A 24952-nucleotide genomic window follows, 5' to 3' on the forward strand; every position below is an offset into this window, starting at 1 on the left:
CAGGTCTTTCCTCTGTCTAGTTTCACAATACTGTATTCCTGCCTTTCAAAGTACAAAAAGATGATAAAAGGAGAACAGAACCTAATTTCTTAAAAAAAAAAAAAAGGCCAAACGATTAGATCACAGGCTAACCACTTATTTTCATGTTTAGTTTTCACTTGTAATACCAGTGGATAAAAGAAGTAGCTAAAGAAAATGAAAAGAATCACAAATGACTGTTAAAACCCTTTACTTTTGAAAGGACTTATTTTGGTGGAGGTGAGAGAAGTGATAGTCTCCCCAAAGAGTAACTTTTTCTTCATGCATTTTACACAGGCATGGTATGTGCCTGCAAACAGTGGAAGGAGTTTACACAAGAACTTGGCTGGTGTTTTTTCCTTTCACACATGTGCAACACAAACATGATTATGATTAATCACTTACAGTAACATCTGGCCCGTTTTCATCTCACCCATGGGGCTGTGCAACTTAGCCAGTTCAGAACACAGTGCTCCTCTGAAGCCCCTGCTCCGACCTCGGGACTCAGAGCCTTTGACTCCAGCAGCCAATGCCAGTCTGGTGACCGAAGCAGTGAGGTGGAGAACAGGTTGCTTTTACCTGCTGGTCCTATTTCTTTCTGTTCTCAAACGCTCCTATTTTCAAGGTAGAATTTAACACCGTAACAACTAGCTTTTACTCCCTTGGGTGACTAACATACTTGACAATGTAATAATACATTTGCCCAAGTAAATTTGCTAATTGTCCCTACAGGTGAAGAAACAGACAGCTATGCTTCCAAATAACCTTGGCAGTGAACAACAAAAAAAACAGGCTTGAGAATATGGGCTAGATTAAAAGAAACAATTTCTCAGATTGGTTAACTAAGGCAAATGCTTTTTTGCTTGAGAATATACGCAATGTATCAGCCAGCAAATACACCATCATCTTTGCGTTGCTAGGTGTCATATAAGTTCCCGCAGGTGTTTTTCACATTCTAAATCGAGGCCAGGTTGAATGAGTCAAGTTTATGGGTAGACAGTCTGCTGCAGCATGCTGGGCAGTGTTTATTGGTGCTCTTGGTAGAAATGGTTTCCTTGTTCACTGTATTTTGGGAAACACAGCGAGGCCTTGCTGCTGAGGATTCATAACATACAGGAACATGTCAAGAGCCCTAGGAAGCCTAAGTATAAAGAGACTTGTCTGCAAGGCTTAACCTAGGGTTTCCCACACTCACTGGAGCATGGGACATTGTTCTTCACAGCTCCTGAATTACTGTTGTTTAAACAAGCCACTGCAGAACTCGGCCAGTTTGGGCAACTGATTATGGTATAACTGAAATTTTACTAAAATGTTCTTGGTTTTTAAAAAAAAAAACACCTTGTGCAGAAATGTAGCAACTGTAAATTATTTCCCAACTGGTGTTTTCATAAACATTCAGTATAAATGGCCATTAAGAAGGTACAGTTATTTATGTTAAAATTAATCCAAGCATGCCCAATTCCACAAGGCATGGACATCTGAGCACTCCCTCTGCCAGGCATACTCCTTTTCTAATTTAATCTTCAAAATGACCTGGCAAAAGTCCGTAAACTGAAAGGTTATGTATCACTAAGTGACAGAGCTGGGGATGGAACTCAAGTCAGTGACTCGAGACGTGAATAAGTTACAGGTTTCAGATGAATGCATAAAATATCTTTATGAAGACAACCATGAGAAAACTTAAAAGTTACTATGGAATGTAATTGAGAACTTTTATAAAAGACTTTCAAAATTCTGCAGTTCCATCTAAAACAAATGAATTAGATTTCCTAATGAATGATGGAGGCACAAAATGTTTTAGACTCAGATAAAGAAAACCCAGCAGCTAAAGAAAAATTCCTTTACTTACAAACCCCACCCCCAACTAACCCAAGAGCATTTTAAAAATAATTCAAAAGTAGTTGTCAAAAGATCCCCATCAGTTCATCACTGGTGGAATACCCAAAAACTTAACAGGAGTTGCCAAGAATTCCAAACTATACATTTATAAAAATAATATAACATCTGTCAATACGAACAGGAGGGCCCAGCTTCCCGCTCGGCAGTGTCTGCGTCTGGGTCCTGCTCTCCAGCCTCCTTCTCCTGCTGCTGCTTCTTCCACAGTTTGGCCATGGCCAGGAGCTTGAGGTTGGGTTGGTTGGCTGCATCTTCTGGAAAGATGTAATCATAGTATTCTTCCCACCCTGCATCTGACTACAGGGACAAAGAAAAACAGAAGATAAGCTAACCTGTGGCTGAAATGCATTTTCCAGTTACAGCAGAGAACCGTCACTGTGGAGCCCAGGGTTCGTATTCAACTTACTGTTATTGTGCAAAACAACATCAAGGCCTACTTTGAAAATTCTACTTTCAAGGGCAGGCCCTAGACCGGGAGTGACTGCGTACTGCTGGATGGGGGGGCGTTGCAGCTGCTGCTCACTGAAAGCAACAGCGTGGTGGGAAAAGTGCCACAGTCAACCAGAAGATACGCAGTGTCCTCCACCCCACCTTGCAGTCCTGTGTGTGAGATTTTGAACTTCTAAAGATTTACTTGACTTTCACCTCGCAGTGAAGCCACAGATCTGGGACTCCTGGCTCCCTGCCTGCCCCTCCCACGTCCCGTCGGCCACTGGCTGCACTCCCCATGGGTGCGCTGTCCCAGATTCCAGCACCACTTCTCTGATACAACAGCCTCCCAAGAGACCCTCTCCAACCAAGCCCCCGCAATCCGCCCACAGGAGACACCAACTGCGTCAGAGCTCTGGGGGCTTTCCTACGGCCCACGGAGCCTCCCCTGCATTAGTTCCCACCTAGAGGCAGAGCTACACTGCCCTCCACCTCCTGTCTAATGCTCCAGAAACAACACACTTCAGACACTTCCCAGAACCAGCAGTGCCAGGAAGACCCTCTGCCAGCCCTCCTTGGGGCTCCACCCTGGGTGGACCGCACACCCTGCCGTGTTCCCACAGCAGCCAGACTGTGACCGACTCCTTCCCCAGCTGCTGCCCCCGTCCTCAGGCTGTACACGTGCCATGCACTGCATACACATTTCAAAGTCTGGGGCGCTTCTGCTCGGCTGGCATGGAGGACCAGCACAGGCTCAGTCCTTACCCCGTCGTCAGCCTGGACCTTTCTCCTTTTCTTGACTTTCTCGGGCATGAGCTTGTCCACTCTCTCCTTATCTGACGCTGTTCCAAATTCATCCTCAAAGCTTCGCCACGACTCCAGCAGCATGAGCCTCTCTTCCTTTTCCTCACAGTTTCGCATGGTTTTGTTAGCCTCTTCATAAATTTGTCTGCACTTGGCCAAACTTCCTTCTTTCCCTGAAGACAACTCAAACTGTGCAAAACTGATCCATACCTTAGAAAGAAATTATTACCAAACCAAATTAACCATGTCACCCAGGAAATAATAATGTAATAAGCTAATTTCTTGTTGACAACATCTGAACATATCTACTGTATTCATCTCGAGTATTCTAAAGAATGTAACCTATTGACTAGCTGCTTCTATACAGTAATGGTGAAGAAGTCTGCTTTTATATCTAATTAGGTGTCTGAAATAATCTTAATATCCTGAAAAAAGTTTTAATTTTTATTCAACCTACAATATCCAAGTTGCTCACACATGCAATATAAATATTGGCCTGGTATAAGCTTAACATTCCAAAGTCTTGAGGCTCACAAGCTCTCTGTAAAAGGAAGCCACTTAAAGTATATTAAAAACACACACACACACACACACACACTATTTCTTCCAGACTGTTGATTCGAGCAAAATCAGAGGTAGCCCACAAATCACAGAATACCTTGACGTGCTGTGTCCGCTGAAGCAATCTTCGGTAAAGATTTCGTGTTCTCTCAGTTTCTTCCTGCTCAATTTCAAAATCAATATATGATTTCCAAAGCACCTGAGAAAGACAAATTCATAGGTCAGTCTTGACATTTAAAAAGCAACATGCTCTTGTTTGAAGCACAACCTAACTAGCATCTCAACCTAGAACATCCAGGAACCTAGAACTTTCTAAGGAACACACAGTGGATATGACGACTAATGCTAGTATTTACGAGCTGGCCAAGATTTGGCTAAGAGTCTACATAATGAGAAAAAAGACCTTGTCTATTTTCAGATTCTCTTTTGAAATTTCCCAAATGCTGGACTTAACAAGAAGAGCAGAGAAACTTAACAAACCACCCAGCACTATCATAAGCCTGCCACATACGAGAAAACTGTGTGGAGAAAACAGGCCTCGGTCAGTCAGCGTACTGTTTTTGCCATCACTATAAGTTCCCTGATGCGTCTGAATTCAACTCAACAAGCATCCAGGGACCAGCTGCCCACTCGCTCGGTACAGCCTGTCAGGGCACAAGGACAAGAAAGATGTAGCCTGGTCACCTGAGACTGCAGTCTGTGGAAAAGCTGAGGCCAACTCATGGGACCAGTGACTGAGAAAGCCCTGCCCAGTGCAGTCAGTGGGGCCTGGTAAACCACTGAGTGCAGTCACCCCAGAGCAAGATTCACAGAACACCTGCGCAAGCCTGGAGGTTCCTGAGAGGTTCACGTTGTCCAGCCTGCAGTTTGGCGCCACCTGGAGGCTCGAGCTTACCCCATAGCTGGCCAGGCCAGGGCACTTGTGCCTCCAGGAACATCCTGATTTGGTGAGGGCCTAATCCAGGCAAATCTGTGCCAGAAGAACCCCTCCCCTGTACTTCACATGGCCTAGACTGCACTGCCCTGGCCACCCCCTTTACCTTCTGTTACAGAAAGGCAGGAAGAGCCCACCTGTAAAATTCCAATTCATCCTGGTGTCACTGGGACAGGGCTGAGCTACCCGCTAGAGAGGGCTTCTCCCCCCGCCTTTCTGTCTCTAAAACAGAAGTCCTGATCTTAGTGAAAGACTACAGGTAATATTGTCTCTATGCTCCAAAAGGCACACACACTTAGATGGTTATCTAAGGTAAAGCTGGGCCAGTGTCTGAAATAAAGCCACAGTCAACGCAAGCGCCTCACCTCTGGCATGTCCAAGCGTGGCTGACTAATGGCTAACTCGTAGATCGCCCGGGCTCGCTCAATATCGCCAAGGATTGTCTCTAATTCTGCAAATTTAATCCAAGAGGTACAGTTTTCTGGCCCAAATTCCAGGAACTTTTCATAAAGCTTCCGGCATCTGTCAAATTCTCGAAGCTGTAGCTCCAGTTCTATGTAACCTTTAAATAATTTGTTCTTTGGACATTTGCCTATGGACGTTCCCTGGAAAAGAAGACACCGAGGTGATGCCTGAGTGGGTCTGACTTGTGCAGACATCCTTGACCTGGCTGAGAAGCCATTACTCCACTGAGCAAGAGCCTTGGTGCATCGATCCGGTGAACCACCCATTCCCTCTACTGGCTCCTGACAGAGGCCCAAAGAAACCCTCCAGCTCACTCAGCCGTCAACTGGGCCTGTTCAGTAAGAGGCGGGGTTGCTGAAGTGTTTGGAAAACTATTTTGAATCTCACCTAGATTCTCAGGATCTCTTATGGAATCCAGATGTCAGAGGAGAACACTTCCCATGATAAAGGGGTTATCAATGAGCGAACCCTGCTGCCCACAGCCAGGGGCTTATCAGAAGGACAGCTGCATCTGATCCTATTGAGAAACTTTAGAATACTTGTCAAGACGGAGGTGCATTTAACATACCAAAAATCTTGCAGAGGATCAGACTACTAACAATTTAAGATCAACTCTCTCTAGCCACAGGAAAGATCTGGTTAACAGGTAGCTGTAACTGTCCATTGTTGACAATAGAATAATTTAAGCATTATTGCCCAATCTTCCCTCTAAGGCCCAGCTTTTGAAAACGTGTCTCAGGTTATAAAGGCACAGTATTTCTCCTGCCTTCTTAGTGGGGGACTGGACAACCTGTAAACACTAAGATGTAAATTTCCTTCTCAAAGGACTTAATGATGCATCATGATCCTTTATGTACTCACCAAAGCTCTTCTGGCAAATGGTAAATTTTTCTGTCTTATTTCAAACTGTGCATATAGTAACCACATTTTGGCAAATGTGAACTAGAAAACAAAAGCACAAAAATTCACTTAAACTTAAATTAACACAAGGCCACAGGTGAATTTCCCTAAAGCTTCACAGCTAGGGCAGATGTATTTTTTCGTTTATAAGCTAAGCTAACAATATCTGACAGAAATCACCAAGAGTAATCTGGACACTTCACTGTGATGCAGGGCTCTCCGGCCCCCACTGAGGGGCAGCTTTGTGGGTGTGTGGTTAGCAGGCAGAACACGCCCCTCTGTTCCAGAAAGTAATTTGGTCAACATCGCTCGCTATCTCTGGTGTCAGGAAATAAAGCCAACTGCCCACAGTAGGCAGAGACCACATGTCAACTGCTCCCAGAACACCCGTGTTCCTGTGCCTATGGACATCCACGCAGGTGCCAGCAGCCTGCTGGCTGTCCCTGTGCAAGCTGCGTGCACTCTGCTCAGTCTGTTCCCATTATGATTCTCTCGGAATTTCTCCATTATCTCTACCAGTCATTGGTCACTTAAAGGCTGTCCATTCAACTAGACTGGAAGCTGTTTTCAGAGGCAAAGAGCATACCTAGTTCTTATTTATGTTTTCCTAGGGTGCCTAGCATAGGGAAAGAGCTCATCAACAAATACGATTCCTCGGGATTATTTCACAAGTAACTGACACAGGATTTTCATGTGTTTAGAACAGAATGCTTACAGCAAACATACCTTTTTATGAGGAATGAGTTCCAAAGAGGCTTGGTAAACCTGTCTTGTCCTCTCGGGATCCTACATTAGGGTAAGATATTTGCACAAAATATTCATGTCCAATACTAATTTTACCATTACTAACAAAAATGTATACCCCTAACACTGAATATGTTTCCACAAGCTGTTATTCTATTTATGATCAAAAGCGAACTAACTTTGGGCATCAAGCTTTGGTCAAAGACCTGCCCACAGCACTGAGCCACCAAGTGAGAGCTTCTCAGTGGGGTGTGTGACAGCAGGAACAAAGATGTTCTGCAGTCTTCAACCAACAGGATTCATCTTTTCCTATTAACTTACAACCAATTTCTGAAAATTCTACTTAAGAGCAAGAATGTGCAATCCAGCTGTGACCCCGAGTTATGAGAAAACCCTGGCAACTATAAATAATGAAGCTATTCTTTCAAGTGCCTCAAGGTGCAAAAAAAAAAAAAAAATCAAAACTAAAAACCACCTCGCCCGTGCCCACAACAGGTATACAGAGTTTAAAACGTGGCAGAAAGAATGTAAATGGCTGCAAGAAGGCCTGTAAGAATGTACAGCAAAATTCCTGCGTGGTCAAGGCTCCGCGGTATCAGTTCCCACCCGCGCCAGCCAGCTGCCCAGGGGAGCAGCCCCCCGTGGCCAGGACCCACTCTGCACCTTGGCCTCCAGCTCCTCATAGAGGGCGTAGTTGATCCACAAGTAGATGTAGCGCTTCCAGTGCCTCTTCTCCTGCACGGGCGGCACGTTGGCGATGGCGCGCTCATACACTTCCCGCACCGTCTCGGCCTCCGCATCGCTCTCCACCAAGCGCAGGTAATCGAACCACGCGTCGTAGTTGTGCGGGTTAGCCTGGAAACACCAGGCTGGATTAAACAGAAACCAAACCCAGAGCTGCACCTGCTGGACTAGGCAAGCTGACGGAAGGCACCAGACTGACTTCCTATACGCCAGCAGCCTTTTTTCTAGACTTTACACTATTTCATTGAAAAATACCATTCTTGAGATTTTATAAATAGAAAGGGAAAAGGAGAGAGAAGACAGAATGTTACCTAGGGGTTCCCCAGCAAAGCTCCTTTCACCTACAACAGCCTTTTTTTGGGGGGAGCATCCCAGTTTTTAAGTTGGGTTTCCAAGGTGGCGCTAATGGTAAAGAACCTCCTGCCAATGCAGGACATAAGTGGTAAAGAACCTCCCTGCCAATTTGGGACATGGGTTCAAACCCTGGGTTGGGAAGATCCCCTGGAGGAGGGCATGGAAATCCACTCCAGTACTCTTGCCTGGAGAATCCCATGGACAGAGAAGCCTGGCAGGCTATGGGTTCACAGAGTTGGACACAACTGAAGTGACTTAACACACAATTTTTAAGTTTTTTAAAAGAAGGTATAAATGGAAAAATGACTTAGAGGCAAATGCATAAAAATTAATTAACAATTGGTTTTCTGTTTTTGTTTTAAATGATGCAGCAATTGGTAATTTGCTGGTCAAATTACACACAGCTCTGTGCTGGGCGATGCCCTGCACACCTCTCCTCCACAGAAGTGAAGGGAGGCAGGGGCCCGCCTTCCTGGCCCCTGGAAGGCACTGCACTTGGCAACGTAAGGACCCCTCTCTGAGGGTCTGGGTCACGTGGGTGGGTGACAGAAATGAAGGACAGCGGGAACTGGCTTGTGAAAGTGCTTTCCATTGGTGGGTTGATCATTCCCAGCTGGACTGAAATGTGACTGTCCCACCACCTTCTTCAGGACTCTCTGCAACTGGCCTGATTCCTGCCCACTTTCCAAGCCTTCTCCCCCAGCTTCCTACTGCTTCTGCAAAGCTCCCAGTATCTACAGCCATGAAAACAGACACCTGTTCTCCTAAGTGTCTGTTTATGTATGTGACTCTATGTCTAGATTTAATATTATAATGGGATTGTACCACTCGCACAACTGCAGAACCTGCCTTCTCATTTAATAATAATATATCTTGAACATATTTTGCTGACCTCATCTACCACCACTTGGTCCTTTGTTTGGAGATATCTTAATTAATTTGACCAGGCAGAAATATTTTAAAATACATAGCAGAGCAATAAAGGCAAACACTACTACCTTTGAATTCAACTCAAAACAGTATGTTACAGAGAGAGATGAGGATGGAATTGTAACTACAATAGTCTTGCTCAGGCAGCTAAACTAAAGGCTAATGTATAAATATGGTTCTTTTAGGTCAATCTCTGACTCTTCCATCTTCTTTAAATAATGAGCTCAAACAGGTTCCAAATTTCCTTTGCTCAAGTTCTTTGTGTCCAGTTAGCAGCCAACACTGTGACTTCTAACACTCGCGTGGCAGAGCAAGTCCAAGTGCTGTCTGCTTGCCTTTCCCACCTGTCCCGTTTGCCTCCCCTTGGAGTGACTTCCGGTTTACTGCAGACACAGGGTGGGGAGAGGCCTGGCTGGCAGGCCCGTCGGTGCCGCCCTGTGACACTCACCTTCACCTCCTCCTCGTACTGGAACCTCCGCTTGCTCACGATGATGTCTTCGATGCCCCGCCTGTCACCAAACTTCTTCTCAAAGATGGTATAATTTTTAAAGAGTTCCTGGGCCTCCTGCTTCGAAATTCTATCCAGGGCATACTTGTAGATCACTCGCACCCTCTCAAACTGAAAGCAGACAGGATGGTTACTCTTCCAGAACACAGCACTCTTGTTCTAGCCACAACACGGGAAGCAACTCTGACATAAAACATGACCTGTAAGTTAGATTGTGAGGCCTGAAAGCGTCCAAAGTACGGTTTTCCCTCTCCCTTTTGTTGAGGTACTTTTGTCAGGATGGAGACACTCTGAGCCCCACATTTAAGTCTACCTAACCTGCCAGCTGGACATTGTCCTTGCATCTTGGACTCACCTGAGTCCCGCCCAGCTGGGTCGTTGTCAGACTCCTCATTCCGGTCTTGATCACGCACCTGCTCAGCCAGGGCCCTCCCCCTGCCCCCCACCCCGACTCCTCTCTCCCCTGCACCCCCACACTCCCTGCTTCCACAGTCCGCCCCTTCTACCTCCTCAACTCAGCCCCCCCCTTCTCCCCAGGTCCCTGCCGACCCACCTTCATCTCTCTATGGACCATGTGAAAAGCCCCCATCCCACTTCTGCCGCTCTCCCCCCATACACTGCGCTTGAAGCAGCCACAGGCTCACCACACGGCACACAGATGATATCTGACCACTTCCTGCTTAAGACCCTCCACACCTCCCACCAGCCTGAGGACAGAACCTGAACTCACCCCTGGGACCTGTGCAAGACCCCACACTCAGACCCCAGCACACGGCCCTCCCCATCCCGGATTATCTGAACTATGTGAAGGGACTGTTTTCTACATATACTACGGGAGAACACAACTGACTTATTTGTGAGGCCATCATTGTTTTCATTTCAAATTCTGTTCTCAGTACTGAAGGCTCTAGGCCTTTTGTTTCCCAGGCTCATTACTTGAGAAGCCTTTTAATCAGAGTATCAAATGACTCTTAGTTTGTAGATAATATTCTCATTCTAGATTTAAAGATCTGTTTTCAAGTAGAGCACACAAAATCAAGACCGCTGTAATACAATCTATAACCACTCCCAACCTGCAGGTTAGTGACGTGCACTTTTTCCTTGAGAAATCATGTTTTCGTATTTTGAAATTATTTTCTCCACGGATAAGAAACTGTAAATGAACTCAACGTGCACAAAAAGTCATCCTTTCTAAGCTCTTTTGCAACATAATCGATTTCCTTTAAGTTTACCTACTTCTTTCTGATTTTCCTCAAATTTGGCAAAGGCAACATAAAGGTGCTCGTCCATATGTTCGTCCCCGAAGAATTCAACAGCCCTCTCATACACTTTCCGGGCGTGGGCAAAGTAACCGTGCTTTTCTTCAAAGCGGGCATACTTAATCCAGTTCTTCACATCAGGGTGCACGAGAACAAGTGAGTGGAATGAAGGAAAAACCAGGCAGCACAATGTGGCTTAGAGAACAAAAACCCAAGCCCAAACCCAGAACCTCAACAACACCCACTATGGCTATGGGGGTGACTGGAGACACACTAGCCTGTGACTCCCCAGGGGGCAGTGTCTTGTTTCTCTGGCCTCCTCCAGTGCTTCTTCATATTTTAGGAGTAGTACAAAGAGGAGTTTGGAGTCATGAAAAGCTGAACCCCGTGACTAGCCATGTGATCTGGGCAAGTTCTTACCTTATCTAAGCCTCAGTTTATCATCTATAAATGGTAAGAAAATAGTAACAACCAACCTCATTTAATGATTGTCAACTATAAATTAGAAAAAATGTGTAGAAAAGTCTTTGCAATTTCAGGTCAAAAGAATGTGCTCAACAAATGGCACCTGTTGTGGTATCTGCTTAGTAACAGTATCTGAATTACTGATTAAGGAAAAAACTCCTGAGAGGACTCTGGATGGCAGAGGAGGATGTGGTGCTCACCTCTCCCTACAAGTACACCAAGAGTACAGCTACACAGGGAACAGTTCTCACGGAGCACCTGCTGAACACCAGCAGAGGACCTCAGACACCTGAAAGAACAAGAAGATGCCCACGTATCCAGGCAGGATGAAAGAAAGAAAAACAATAGCGAACAGTGAACGGGACAGGACCTGCACCCGTGGTGGGGGACTGGAGGAGAGGAGAAGGAGAGGAGAGATTCCCGCACCTGGGGAGGCCCCCTTACAGCTGGAGAGATCAGCTTGTTAACAAAATCAAAGATGACATAAACAGATGGAAACACATACCATGTTCGTCGGCTGGAAGAATCAATAGTGTCAAAAATTACAATACTGCCCAAGGCAATCTACAGATTTAATGCAATCCCTATCAATGGCATTTTCCACAGAACTGAGAGAAAAAAATTTTTAATTTGTATGGAAACACAGAAGACCCCAAGTAGCCAGGGAAATCTTGAGAATCAAAAACAGAGCTGGAGGAATTAGGCTCCCTGACTTCAGACTATACTACAAAGCTACAGTCATCAAAACAGTATGGTACTGGCACAAAAACAGAAATACAGATCAATGGAACAGGACAGAAAGCCCAGGTACAAACCCACACACTGACCTATGACGACGCAAGAATAGGCAATGGAGAAGAGAGTCTCTTCAATAAGCGGTGCTGGGAAAACTGGACAGCTACATGTGAAAGAATGAAATTAGAATACTACCTAATACCATACACAAAAATAAACTCAAAATAGATTACTAAAGACCTAAATGTGAGGCCAGATACTCTTAGAAGAAAACAGAACACTCTCTGACATAAATCACAGCAGTATCTTTTTGAATCCCCCTCTTGGAATAACAAAAATAAAAACAAAAAACAAACAAACAGGACTTAATTAAACATAACAGCTTTTGCACATCAAAGGAAACCATTAAGAAAATGCAAAGACAACCCATAGAATGGGAGAAAATACTTGCAAATAAAGCAACCAACAAAGGGTTAATTTCCAAAATACACCAACAGTTCATGCAGCTCTCTATTAAAAAAAAAAAAAAATCAAAAAATGGACAGAAGATCTAAATAGACATTTCTCCAAAGACAGACAGATGGGGAAAAATCATAGGAAAAGATGCTCAGCATAACTAATTATTAGAGAAATGCACATCAAAACTATAAATACCACCTCACACTGGTCAGAATGGCCATCATCAAAAAATCTGTGAATAATAAATGTTGGAGCAGACATGGAGAAAAGAGAACCCTCCTATTCTGTTGATGGGAATATAATTTGGTATATTTGAATATAATTATGGAGAACAGTATAGAAGTTCTTTAAAAAACTAGAAACAGAATTACCATACGATCCAGCAATCCAACTCCTAGGCATATATCTGGAGAAAACCCTAATTCAAAAAGACATATGCACCCGAATGTTCACTATTTTAATTTGCAGCATTATTTACAATAGCCAAGACATGGAAGCAACCTAAATGTCCATCAACAGAAGAATGGATAAAGATGATGTGGTGCATACATACAATGGAATATTACTCAGCCATAAGAATGAACAAAATAATGTCATTTGCATCAACATGAATAAACCTAGAATATCAAAAAAACAAACCACCCAATCAAAAAATGGACAAAAGATCTAAGTAGACTTTTCTCCAAAGAAGAAATGAAGTTAGTCATACTAAATGAAGTAAGTCAGAGAAAGACAAATACCATTTATCACTTATAGGTGAAATTTAACAACAACAACAAAAATGACACAAATGAACTGTTCGGCAGAGAGAAACAGACTCACAGATCCCAAAATCAAATTTATGGTTGCGGAAGGGGAAACGTGGAGGGGGGGTGATGGACTGGGAAACAGGAATTAACATATATGCACTACTGGGCTTCCCTGGTGGCCCAGGCAGTAAAGCAGCCACCTGCACTGCAGGACACCTGGGTCCGATCCCTGGGTCAGGAAGATCCCCTGGAGGAGGGAATGGCAATCCACTCCAGTGCTCTTGCCTGGAGAATGTCAGGGACAGAGGAGCCTGGTGGACTACAGTCCATGGGGCCGCAAAGAGTCGGACACAACTGAGTGACTAACACACACACACACACTGCTGTATATAAGATAGATAACAGGGACCTACTGTACAGCACAGGAAACACTTCCGTGGTAAATTATATTGGAAAAGATTCTGAAAAATAATGCATATACGTATATACATACATATATATATAAAACTGATTTAGTTTGCTATACAACACAACATTGTAAATCAACTGTACTCCAATAAAGATTTAAGGGAAAAAAAGAAGTTCCTGGTGGTCCAGTGGTTAGGACTCAGTGCTTTCACTACCATGGCCCAGATTCAGTCCCTGGTTGGGAGAACAAATATCCTACCAGGTGTGTGGCATGGCCAGAAAACCAAAAAAAAAAAAAAAGGAAGAAAGAAAGAAAAAACATGTCATGAAAAGAAAACTAATCAGAGCCAACAGAGACATTTTTGATTACAATTTTATTTCTTCATAGGATGTGTTTTTCATCTACTTTCCTTGAAGAAATCAATTAAATTTCAAAGTAGTAACACATTCCAATAGGGCAATGATTAAAGAGTACGCAGTCCATGGGGTCGCAAAGAGTCGGACACGACTGGCGAATGAACTGAACATGTTCCATTAGGGCAATGATTAAAGAGCACCAGCTCTGAAGCTGACTGGCTCAAATCCCAGCCTCACCAGCACCTGAAAGGTGCTATCCTGCCTCAGATTCCTCATCTGCAGAAGGAAGCAGCTCCTGAATCGAGGGCTGTCACAGGGATTTAAACAGTATCTGTAAGGCGCTTAGAATAATGCATGGCACAGAGCAGGTGCGATACATGCTTTGGTTAAACTAGTGATACCAAAATGAATAGTCACAGTTAAGATGCTAAAATTACATAATAAAGTTGAGTCTTGTATCTCACGGTACTTATGCTCTATGTAGTCACTCTGCTGGGAGAATACCAAATCGCTACTCCCAGAGGAAATATGTACGCATGATACACACACACACATATATACTATATCTATACATGAATACACACAAATATCTCACATAGACTGTGATTTTCAATCCTAAAAATAACTATCATTGGCAAATTCTTTTATTTTAGAAAAGAAAAAACAAGTCTCAGAAGTGTTAAGTGACATGCCTAAAGCTGCCCACTAACCAGTGCCAGAGAAGGAATTCTGTCCTGTTCAGCTGGCCAAGAGCCGGGCGTCTCCCTCCCTTGCACTGCCCCTCCCGCTCCCTGCCCCGGTCAACCCTGCAGGAAAGCAGAGACAGGAAGGCAGACGGCCGTTTTGTTTGTCCTCCACTGGGACCAAGTGCCTCGGGTGATGCAAATTTTTCATCACTCTGGGGCTTGTCTGCAAACGACGGCCAAAGTGCCACAAATACTGATTGTGGATTTATGAATAAACGCTAGCAAGTAGGAGATAAACCAGCACAAGAACAGTGAAACACAAGTCAAGCACTGCTGAGGGTGCTTTCCCGTCACCATCTCCTTCCTCCTCACAATCAGCCCACAGCAGGGACTTTTACCTCCCTTCTAAAGATGAGGGAGCTTCCCTGGTGGCTCAGTGGTAAGGAATCTGCCTGCCAACACAGCAGACACTGGTTCGATCCCTGGTCCAGAAAGATCCCACACACCATGGAGCAACTAAGGCCGTGTGGCACGACTGCCGAGCTTGTACTCTAGAGCCCAGGAGCCGCACCTATTGAGGCCTGCGTGCCTAGAGCCGGTGCTCTGCAATGAGAGAAGCCTGCACATCTCAACTAGAGTAGCCCCCACCCGCTACAATGAGAGAAAAGCCTGCATAGCCAAAAATAAATAAGTAAATAATTGACAAAATAAAGATGAGGACACCTAGGCTCCAAGGAGTGATCTGACGCATTGAGATCACACGGCTAGTAAACAGTAAACTTCTGGACCAACTCCAGTACCGGTGCCCATGACCAACATACACCCCAGAGCAAACAGGGCCTTACGGTATTAACTTCCACAAGGAACCAGTGTTAATGCCAAGTATAAACTAACCCAAGTCTCCCTGGAAAAGACACAATTATCCAGACCACAAACTTTTGTTCTGAACAACTATGTCCCTAGAAAATATAAACGCAACTTATGAAGCAGAAGTTGACTTCTGGGCCAACATCAGTGACTACGTGGCCCAGCCAGACCACAGCCCCCTGGCAGTGCAGCAGGCAGACCCGTCCGAAGGATATAGCGCTCATAGATGGTGCGGGCCCGGTCCACCTCCTTGTATCTCAGCTCGAAGTTGATGTACGAATGCCAGGCCTGCTCCTCCGGCCGCCACTCCATCCAGCGCTCGAACACCTGCCTGGCACCAGCGATGTTCCCGAGCATCTCCTCCATGTACGTGTACTTGTACCTTCAATAGAACCATCTGAACTTATCGGTCACGGTCAAAATGACTTCGGAAAAAAACAGTCTTTGGCGATCTCTGGCTCTAACTTTGTTAACACATGAGAGTCAGGGCTTTATCTTCCCAAAAGGTGAAGTCAAACATGTTTTCCTATTAAAATAGAAATCTGAAAAGGATCAGACATTGGAAAAAAAGGATTTTTCTCCTCAAATGTTGCTTAGTTCAACAAAAAGATTCTTTTGTATAAAAGATTGTAATCAAAATTTCAGTTTTGATTACACAGCAATTATACATTGGGATTATGACTTAATAGACTAAAGGACATTAAACAGTAATGAGTGCATGTTTAAAGAAAAAGTAGGATGCAAGATTTAATACATATGATTACAACTATAAATAAAATAATTACACAGGGATTCCCTTATGGTCCATTGGTTAAGAACACCTTCCAATGTAGGAGACATGGGTTTGATCCCTGCTTGGGCAGCTAAGCCCATAGGCCACAACTACTGAGCCTGTGCGCTCTGGAGCCCGTGAACCACAACTAGAGAATAGCCCACACATCATAATGAAGACCCCACATACTGCAACTAAGAGCTGACGCAGCCAAATAAATAAACGAATATAAAATAAACACATGCACACACAAAAATGTGGAAATTTAGTCTACAAAAAGCCATTTCATTAGATCAGGAACTTACCAGAACTGGTTGACTCGAGGCAGAGTCGTTATGGCTCGGTCCCAGATATTCCGGGCGTGGTTGACCTGGCGATTCTTCATTTCCATCTCGGCATATTTCAGCCATAGTGTAATATTTCGGTAGTCCACATCCAAGGCACGTTCGTATATGGATCGAGCCCTTGAGAAGCCAGATTTGGAGGGTATCAGTTACAGCACATGCAACACACCCAGCAACCACCTCCATGGCTCACTATTCTGTCAGGTGTTTACTGTGAGCGAGGTTCCGGGCATAAAAAGGTGACAAGATACCATGTTCTCAGGAGCCTTATAAGTTTTAGAGAAAGACTGACATGCATGTAACTGCAATGCAATGTGATGTTACAGTGAAGGTCTGCACAAGGAAGCAGAGGGGAAAGAAAGAAAAATGTCAAGTGGAAAAGTTAGCTAAGCGGTAGGTGAGAACTTGGGAAAAGTTCCCAAGACTGAGGTGAGTGGCAGGGGGCCGGGGGAGGCGGGGGTCCCTGCCACTCCTCAGGGATGAGGAGACACGGTGGGTTCTGGGCCTGGCCAGGGCAGGGGGCATACTGGGAGAACACAGGAAGGTGGGACAAGAGGAAGGGTCAGGTCATGATTTCATTTTGTTGGCCACTGGTTTTGAGTGGAACAATAATTCTTAAAAAAAAAAAAAATAAAAATCAAATTTCCCAATATGGAGAAAATGGATAGAACTGCATTTCTCTGGCTGCAGAGTGTGCTGGTGATGAGAATCACCTGGAGAGCCTCCTCCACTGTTCCTCCCTCGGACCAGCCCACCATAGCACTCCTGAGGCCCCTCAAAGGAAGCCTAGGGTCCCAAGGAACAAACTCTAAAAATTTTTATTTTATTATTATCAGAGGCACACAGTTTTACACGTGCTTTAACTTATATGTTTTTGTATCTGGTAACTTAAGAATTTCTATTTACAGAGTTACATGCTCAGTGACTTTACCTCTGAATCTCCTTTAGACTCTCTTCCCATTGTGCATATTTTATCCAGTTACTAATCACAGTCCTGTTTTTTCTTATGTTATCTTCGAAAGTCTGGCAAAAGGCAAAAAGGGTCAAATTAAAGGGAAAGTAACTAAAGATGACATTTGTCTATTAACCCTTGTACTAAGAAATTTATTCATTTTGCTCTTATTTAAGATAAATTACATCCGGGAATCCTTGAGAGATAAGAAACCCACTGAAGAAGGTTAAAGTCACAAGTGTTTCTTTAAAATCTTACAGGCAAACAAAGAGAAAACTTTAGATAAAAACAATTATTAGTAGAATTGCTGACATTTTCTCTTATTGCCCGTAACAACTAGTACTTTAATATACTCTACACGTGTTACTAATGAGAAAGCGTTTCTGACTGTTTAAGTCCTCTCAGTAACGTCTCAGACATTACTGAGGATAACTAAATATGTAGATACAACAGGATGAGCAACAGGATTAAAAAAAATAATAATAATCCCACATTCTGGGGTGGGGCAGGTCGGATCAGATCCCCAGGTCCTCTCTCGGCTCTACCCCAGGTGTTACCTCTCAGCACAGGAGGCGCTACAGACAGAAGAACATGGCGCAATCTCACTACTCCCGCCCCGCCTCAGCTGTCAGTTGTTCTGCCTGGTAAACTCCCACCCGAGTTTGATTCAGCACTAAAAATTCTGTCCGTGGTGGATTTAACGTAAGACAGACAACTCATGGTGTATTTTATGAAGTTTAGCAATAATGCAACCACTTGGTGAGCAGAAGTCACATTACGCAGGTGGCCAGAAACACTAAACTCTTCTTAGTTTAGTCTCTCTAATCAGTGAGGAACTTTTCAAATTCTGGCCTATAAATTCTTAATGATATTGACAGACTAAACCAGACCACACAGACCAACCTTCCTCTTCCGTAGTTTGTAATCGTTTAACTCTTCTTCATCTGTGATCTTCTGTTGAGGGGGAGGTGGAAGAAGCTCAAGTTCTCTCTCCTTAGCTTCTCTTAGCAGTTGCTCCGCAGTGATCTGAACTTCAGCTGGGGCTTTGTTTTTCACCTTTTAACACAGGAGACATTTCCATTTTTAGCAGATGCTTTTCACACAAAGTATAAGAAACAAATGAACTTTTTTTTAGAATGTGAACTTTATAAACACTATTACAAGATGCCCCCTTTGCATGACATGCTCCCATTTCTCTATGAAACTAAAAAAAAACCCCACAAACTTTTTAATTTCATGCAAGGTATTTATCACAAAGCCATAGATAAAAGTCTCAAGAGGAAAGGTAGCAAAAACAACATTTCTCTTTTAGAACAGTATAATAAATTTTGAGGATGCCTAGGTAAAACTGAAACCATAATCACAGAAAACTAGTCAATCTAATCACACTAGGACCACAGCCTTATCTAACTCAATGAAACTAAGCCATGCCCGTGGGGCCACCCAAAACAGGCGGGTCATGGTGGAGAGGTCTGACAGAATGTGGTCCACTGGAGAAGGGAATAGCAAACCGCTTCAGTATTCTTGCCTTGAGAACCCCAAGAACAGTATGAAAAGGCAAAATGATAGGATACTGAAAGAGGAACTCCCCAGGTCAGTAGGTGCCCAATATGTTACTGGAGATCAGTAGAGAAATAACTCCAGAAAGAATGAAGGGATGGAGTCAAAGCAAACACAATACCCAGTTGTGGATGTGACTGGTGATAGAAGCAAGGTCTGATGCTGAAAAGAGCAATATTGCATAGGAACCTGGAAGGTCAGGTCCATGAATCAAGGCAAATTGGAAGTGGTCAAACAAGAGATGGCAAGAGTGAACGTCAACATTCTAGGAATCAGCGAACTAAAATGGACTGGAATGGGTGAATTTAACTCAGATGACGATTATATCTACTACTGTGGGCAGGAATCCCTTAGAAGAAATGGAGTAGCCATCATGGTCAACAGAAGAGTCCGAAATGCAGTACTTGGATGCAATCTCAAAAACGACAGAATGATCTCTGTTCATTTCCAAGGCAAACCATTCAATAGTAATCCAAGTCTATGCCCCAACCAGTAACACTGAAGAAGCTGAAGTTGAACGGTTCTATGACGACCTACAAGACCTTTTAGAACTAACACCCAAAAAAGATGTCCTTTTCATTATAGGGGACTGGAATGCAAAAGTAGGAAGTCAAGAAACACCTGGAGTAACAGGAAAATTTGGCCTTGGAATACGGAATGGAGCAGGGCAAAGACTAATAGAGTTTTGCCAAGAGAACGCACTGGTCGTAGCAAACACTCTCTTCCAACAACACAAGAGAAGACTCTACACATGGACATCACCAGATGGTCAACACCAAAATCAGATTGATTATATTCTTTGCAGCCAAAGATGAAGAAGCTCTATAAAGTCAACAAAAACAAGACCAGGAGCTAACTGTGGCTCAGATCATGAACTCCTTATAGCCAAATTCAGACTTAAATTGAAGAAAGTAGGGAAAACCACTAGACTATTCAGGTATGACCTAAATCAAATCCCTTATGATTATACAGTGGAAGTGAGAAATAGATTTAAGGTACTAGATCTGATAGAGTGCCTGATGAACTATGGACAGAGGTTCATGACATTGTACAGGAGACAGGGATCAAGACCATCCTCATGGAAAAGAAATGCAAAAAAGCAAAATGGCTGTCTGAGGAGGCCTTACAAATAGCTGTGAAAAGAAGAGAAGGGAAAAGCAAAGGAGAAAAGGGAAGATATAAGCATCTGAATGCAGAGTTCCAAAGAACAGCAAGAAGAGATAAGAAAGCCTTCCTCAGCGACCAATGCAAAGAAATAGAGGGAAACAACAGAATGGGAAAGACTCGAGATCTCTTCAAGAAAATTAGAGATGCCAAGGGGACATTTCATGCAAAGATGGGCTTGATAAAGGACAGAAATGGTATGGACCTAACAGAAGCAGAAGATATTAAGAAGAGGTGGCAGGAATACACAGAAGAATTGTACAAAAAAGATCTTCATGACCCAGATAATCACGATGGCGTGATCACTGACCTAGAGCCAGACATCCTGGAATGTGAAGTCAAGTGGGCCTTAGAAAGCATCACTAAGAACAAAGCTAGTGGAGGTGATGGAATTCCAGTTGAGCTATTTCAAATCCTGAAAGATGATGCTGTGAACGTGCTGCACTCAATATGCTAGCAAATTTGGAAAACTCAGCAGTGGCCACAGGACTGGAAAAGGTCAGCTTTCATTCCAATCCCAAAGAAAGGCAATGCCAAAGAATGCTCAAACTACCACACAATTGCACTCATCTCACACGCTAGTAAAGTAATGCTCAAAATTCTCCAAGCCAGGCTTCAGCAATACATGAACCGAGAACTTCCTGATGTTCAAGCTGGTTTTAGAAAAGGCAGAGGAACCAGAGACCAAATTGCCAACATCCGCTGCATCATCAAAAAAGCAAGAGAGTTCCAGAAAAATATCTACTTCTGCTTTACTGACTATGCCAAAGCCTTTGACTGTGTGGATCACAATAAACTGTGGAAAATTCTGAAAGAGATGGGAATACCCGACCACCTGACCTGCCTCTTGAGAAACATATATGCAAGTCAGGAAGCAACAGTTAGAACTGGACATGGAACAATAGACTGGTTCCAAATAGGAAAAGGAGTACGTCGAGGCTGTATATTGTCACCCTGCTTATTTAACTTAATATGCAGAGTACATCATGAGAAACGCTGGGCTGGAAGAAGCACAAGCTGGAATCAAGATTGCCGGGAGAAATATCAATAACCTCAGATATGCAGATGACACCACCCTTATGCCAGAAAGTGAAGAGGACTAAAAACGTCTTGATGAAAGTGAAAATGGAGAGTGAAAAAGTTGGCTTAAAGCTCAACATTCAGAAAACGAAGATTATGGCATCTGGTCCCATCACTTCATGGGAAATAGATGGGGAAACAGTGGAAACAATGTCAGACTTTATTTTTTGGGGCTCCAAAATCACTGCAGATGGTGACTGCAGCCATGAAATTAAAAGACGCTTACTCCTTGGAAGGAACGTTATGACCAACCTAGATAGCATATTCAAAAGCAGAGACATTACTTTGCCAACAAAGGTTCGTCTAGTCAAGGCTATGGTTTTTCCTGTGGTCATGTATGGATGTGAGAGTTGGACTGTGAAGAAAGCTGAGTGCCGAAGAATTGATGCTTTTGAACTGTGGTGTTGGAGAAGACTCTTGAGAATCCCTTGGACTGCAAGGAGATCCAACCAGTCCATTCTGAAGGAGATCAGCCCCGGGATTTCTTTGGAAGGAATGATGCTAAAGCTGAAACTCCAGTATTCTGGCCACCTCATGGGAAGAGTTGACTCATTGGAAAAGACTCTGATGCTGGAAGGGATTGGGGGCAGGAGGAGAACGGGATGACAGAGGATGAGATGGCTGGATGGCATCACTGACTCGATGGACGTGAGTCTGAGTGAACTCTGGGAGTTGGTGATGGACAGGGAGGCCTGGCGTGCTGCGATTCATGGGGTCGCAAAGAGCCGGACACGACTGAGCGACTGAACTGAACTGAGGTAAAACTCTATAACCAGAGGTCTTATCTAGATGTGCGCCATGCCTTAACTGACATTTCAACCTCTATTTACAGAATCCTTCAATTTCTGCCTTGGCCCCAGGTGGATAACCGTCTTTGATTTTTCATGGCATTTCAAGTCAAAGATATATTCAGTAAGTTCCTATCAATAGACTGTAAGCTTCTTGAGGTCTTAGAGCTGTGCTGTCCAACACAGCGGCCTTGAATCACATTTGGTGAGTCCAAATTGGGCTGCAAGTGTAAAACACACAAGGGGTTTTGAAGACTTAGTATGGGGGGGAAAAAAAGAATAAATTATCCAATCAAACTTTTTGTATTCATGACATAATGGAATGACACTATCTTGGATACACTAGTTAAATAAAATGTATAATTAAAATTCATGTCACCTGTTTTGACTTTTTGTTTTTACTGTAGCTATGAGAAAACTTAAAATTATCTATGTGGCTCACATTAAATTTTTATGGGGCCTGTGGAGCCCAATACAAGCTTATGGAACTGAACTATAAGAAATACTAAGTATTTAATGCCATGTGTGCAATGAGGATGCTGAGGGTGTCTATCTAATGAACATTAAGTGCCAGAAACTGTGTTGAGTGCTTTCTATGCACTCTCTCCCGGAGTTATCCAAACGGGTACCTAAAAGACAGGCTCTAGAAAGTCATCTGAGCTGGAGTAAGACGGGAAGGAAGAGTACGTGCAAACGTTTAGGACAAATGCTGTCACATATTAAGCATTCGCTAAGTATTAACCGCCGACGGAAAAAGTCAGATCAGCCAAAACACAGCCCTTGTCATCTCTTCTCACTCCTTCCACTCTCACCCGGGGTTGACTCCTATTACCGCCTTCAGCACAGCTTAACCATCACTTCCTCGGCAAAGTTTGCGCTGGAGACCCTTCACACGAGCCCAGGAAGCCACGGCATATTCCTCTGGGACTCAGGAGCCTTTGCAAGGCTGCAATTCTACCCTTACGGAGGGCAGCTCTTAGCCCGCTCTACCCGGAGGCCAAGCGCCTAGCGAGTGTCTGGTTCAGCGGGTCTGTGCTGAAGGACCTCTCACCTCCCCCAGATAAACACCTTCTAAAACGACGACCACACGGACGCGGGGGTGCCCCCCACGCCCGGCTGGCCCTTCCCGCCCGCGGCCCCCACTCAGGGAGGGACGACCAGCTCCCGGGACCACACGCCTCCCGCCCCGGGCACCACCGAGGCCGGGCCAACCCCGTCCCCGGCCTCCTCCCACAAGGCCCCGAGCCGCTCACCTTGGCCACTTTGGGGATCCTTTGCTTCCCGGCCGCGGTGGAGGCCGCCATGGCTGCAGCGGCGACAGCGGGCGAGCCCGGGACCACAGAACACCTTCCCCAAGGGCTCGCCCACACCGCGCAACTTTCTGACAACAAGCGGGATCCCGGAACCGGAAGCGGAACTGGCTGGAGCGACTTTTGACCTCTCTCCCGCGCGTGACGGAGTCAACGTCGTTTCTGTGGTAACCGGGCTGCGCGTCCTCATCGGAGCCCGGGACTCTCTGGAGTTGCAGGTGAGGTGAGGAGTGCTGGCTGCCGGCCTAAGGCGGGCAGAATCCGGGGCGTCAGGGGCTCATCATCAGGTCGCCTCTGGGATTGGGATGACCGTGCGAGGACGGGTGGATCCGTGAAGCCGGGGTATCCCGCAGGGGGACAGGAACCCGGCTCCCGTGCGGACGCTCGAGGCCGGGGGTCGGGTAGAAAACTACCATTCCTGGCATGCCTAGCGGCAAGCTGCTGAGCTGCTCGGCCGCCCTGAGCTGGGGTGCGTTCTGGGCTTTGTAGTCCAGAATGGTCAACTGCCCCTTGGTTTCTGGACAGTGTAACCAAATAATTCTATGGCTTATAACTGAAAGTAACTGAAGGAATTTTAAAGCCAGATACACAGAAAAAAGTGAAAATAAGTCATCAGAGTACTAGCAAATAATCCAGCCTTATAATATCAGATAAACAATATATCAATCTTAAATAGTATCAGATAAACAGATATTTAAAATTTTCTGTCATTGTGTCTTAATGTCAATTTTCTTAAAGTTAAAGCGCCAGTGCGCTTAACTTTTGTTGTTATTAAGTCGCGAATTCAGGTCCCACTCTTTGCGACCTCATGGACTGTAGCACCCCAGGCTTCTCTGTCCTCCACTATCTCCTGTAATTTGCTGAAAGTTATGTCCATTGAGTCAGTGATTCCATTTAACCATCTCACCCTCTGCCACCCCCTTTTCCTTTTGCCTTCAGTCTTTCTCAGCATCAGGTCTTTTCCACTGACTTGGCTCTTTGCATCTAGTGGCCAAAGTATTGGGGCTTCAGCTTCAGTCCTTCCAATGAACATTCAGGGTTGATTTCCTTTAGGATTGACTGGTTTGATCTCCATGCAGTCCAAGTGACTCTCAAGAGGCTTGTCCAGCACCACAACTAGAAAGCATAAATTCTCCGGTGCTCAACCTTCCTATGGTCCGCTCTCAAATCTGTGCATGACTATGGAGAAAACCATAGCTTTGACCATACAGACATTTATTGGTAAAGTGCTATCTCTGCTTTTTAATATACTGTCTAGGTTTGTCATAGCTTTCCTTTCAAGGAGAAAGAATCTTTTAATTTCATGGCTGCAGTTATCATCCTGCAGTGATTTTGGAGCCCGAGGGGAAAAAAAAAATCTGTCACTGCCTCCACGTTTTCCCCTTCTATTTGCCACAAAGTGATGGGACTGGATGCCATGTTTTTTTAATGTTGAGATTCAAGCCAGCTTTTTCACTCTCCTCTTTCATCCTCATCAAGAGGCTCTTTAGTTCATCTTCACTTTCTGCCATTAGAGTGGTATCATTTGTTTATCTGAGGGTACTGATATTTCTCCTAACAATCTTAATTTCAGCTTGTGATTCATCCAGCCCAGAATTTCACATAATATGCTCTGCATAGAAGTTAAATAAGCAGAGTGACAATATACAGTGTTATCATACTCCTTTCCCAATTTTGAACCAGTTAGTTGTTTCATGTCCAGTAAGCTTC

General features: G+C 44.4%; 2 protein-coding genes across 2 annotated transcripts in view; one reads left to right on the plus strand and one right to left on the minus strand.

Annotated features, from left to right (window-relative positions):
- Nucleotides 1-1656: 1656 nt before the first annotated feature.
- CRNKL1 (crooked neck pre-mRNA splicing factor 1) lies at nt 1657-23353 on the minus strand. The gene is made up of 14 exons (XM_055544100.1): nt 23186-23353; nt 18244-18396; nt 17320-17411; nt 16350-16508; nt 15488-15654; nt 10524-10702; nt 9228-9398; nt 7415-7606; nt 6734-6793; nt 5969-6049; nt 5008-5247; nt 3806-3907; nt 3109-3357; nt 1657-2211 (listed from the first exon to the last, which is right to left on the minus strand). Exons 1-14 carry the CDS (start codon nt 23234-23236, stop codon nt 2026-2028), a joined length of 2082 nt encoding a protein of 693 aa, XP_055400075.1. The 5' UTR covers nt 23237-23353; the 3' UTR covers nt 1657-2025.
- Nucleotides 23354-23433: 80 nt separating this feature from the next.
- The window catches only part of CFAP61 (cilia and flagella associated protein 61), a 251944-nt gene continuing 250425 nt past the window's right edge, over nt 23434-24952 (plus strand). Inside the window, exon 1 of the mRNA XM_055543290.1 lies at nt 23434-23460. The gene's annotated coding sequence lies outside the window, so the exon portion shown is untranslated. The remainder of the gene's footprint in view (nt 23461-24952) is intronic.

Source organism: Bubalus kerabau, chromosome 13, assembly GCF_029407905.1.
Source record: "Bubalus kerabau isolate K-KA32 ecotype Philippines breed swamp buffalo chromosome 13, PCC_UOA_SB_1v2, whole genome shotgun sequence".
NCBI classification, from domain to species: Eukaryota; Metazoa; Chordata; class Mammalia; order Artiodactyla; family Bovidae; genus Bubalus; species Bubalus kerabau.

Bases quoted from the DNA above. Each gene is read 5' to 3' on its own strand.
- CRNKL1 (XM_055544100.1), bottom strand. From the start codon at position 23,236: ATGGCGGCCTCCACCGCGGCCGGGAAGCAAAGGATCCCCAAAGTGGCC. The intron at 17,412-18,243 runs GTTGGTCTGTGT...GCCTTTTGCCAG, and splicing joins ACAAACTACGGAAGAGGAAG to ACTTTCGAAGATAACATAAG. The intron at 10,703-15,487 runs ATATCCTTCGGA...CATTCCACTCAC, and splicing joins CCGCACCATCTATGAGCGCT to TTGTTCTCGTGCACCCTGAT.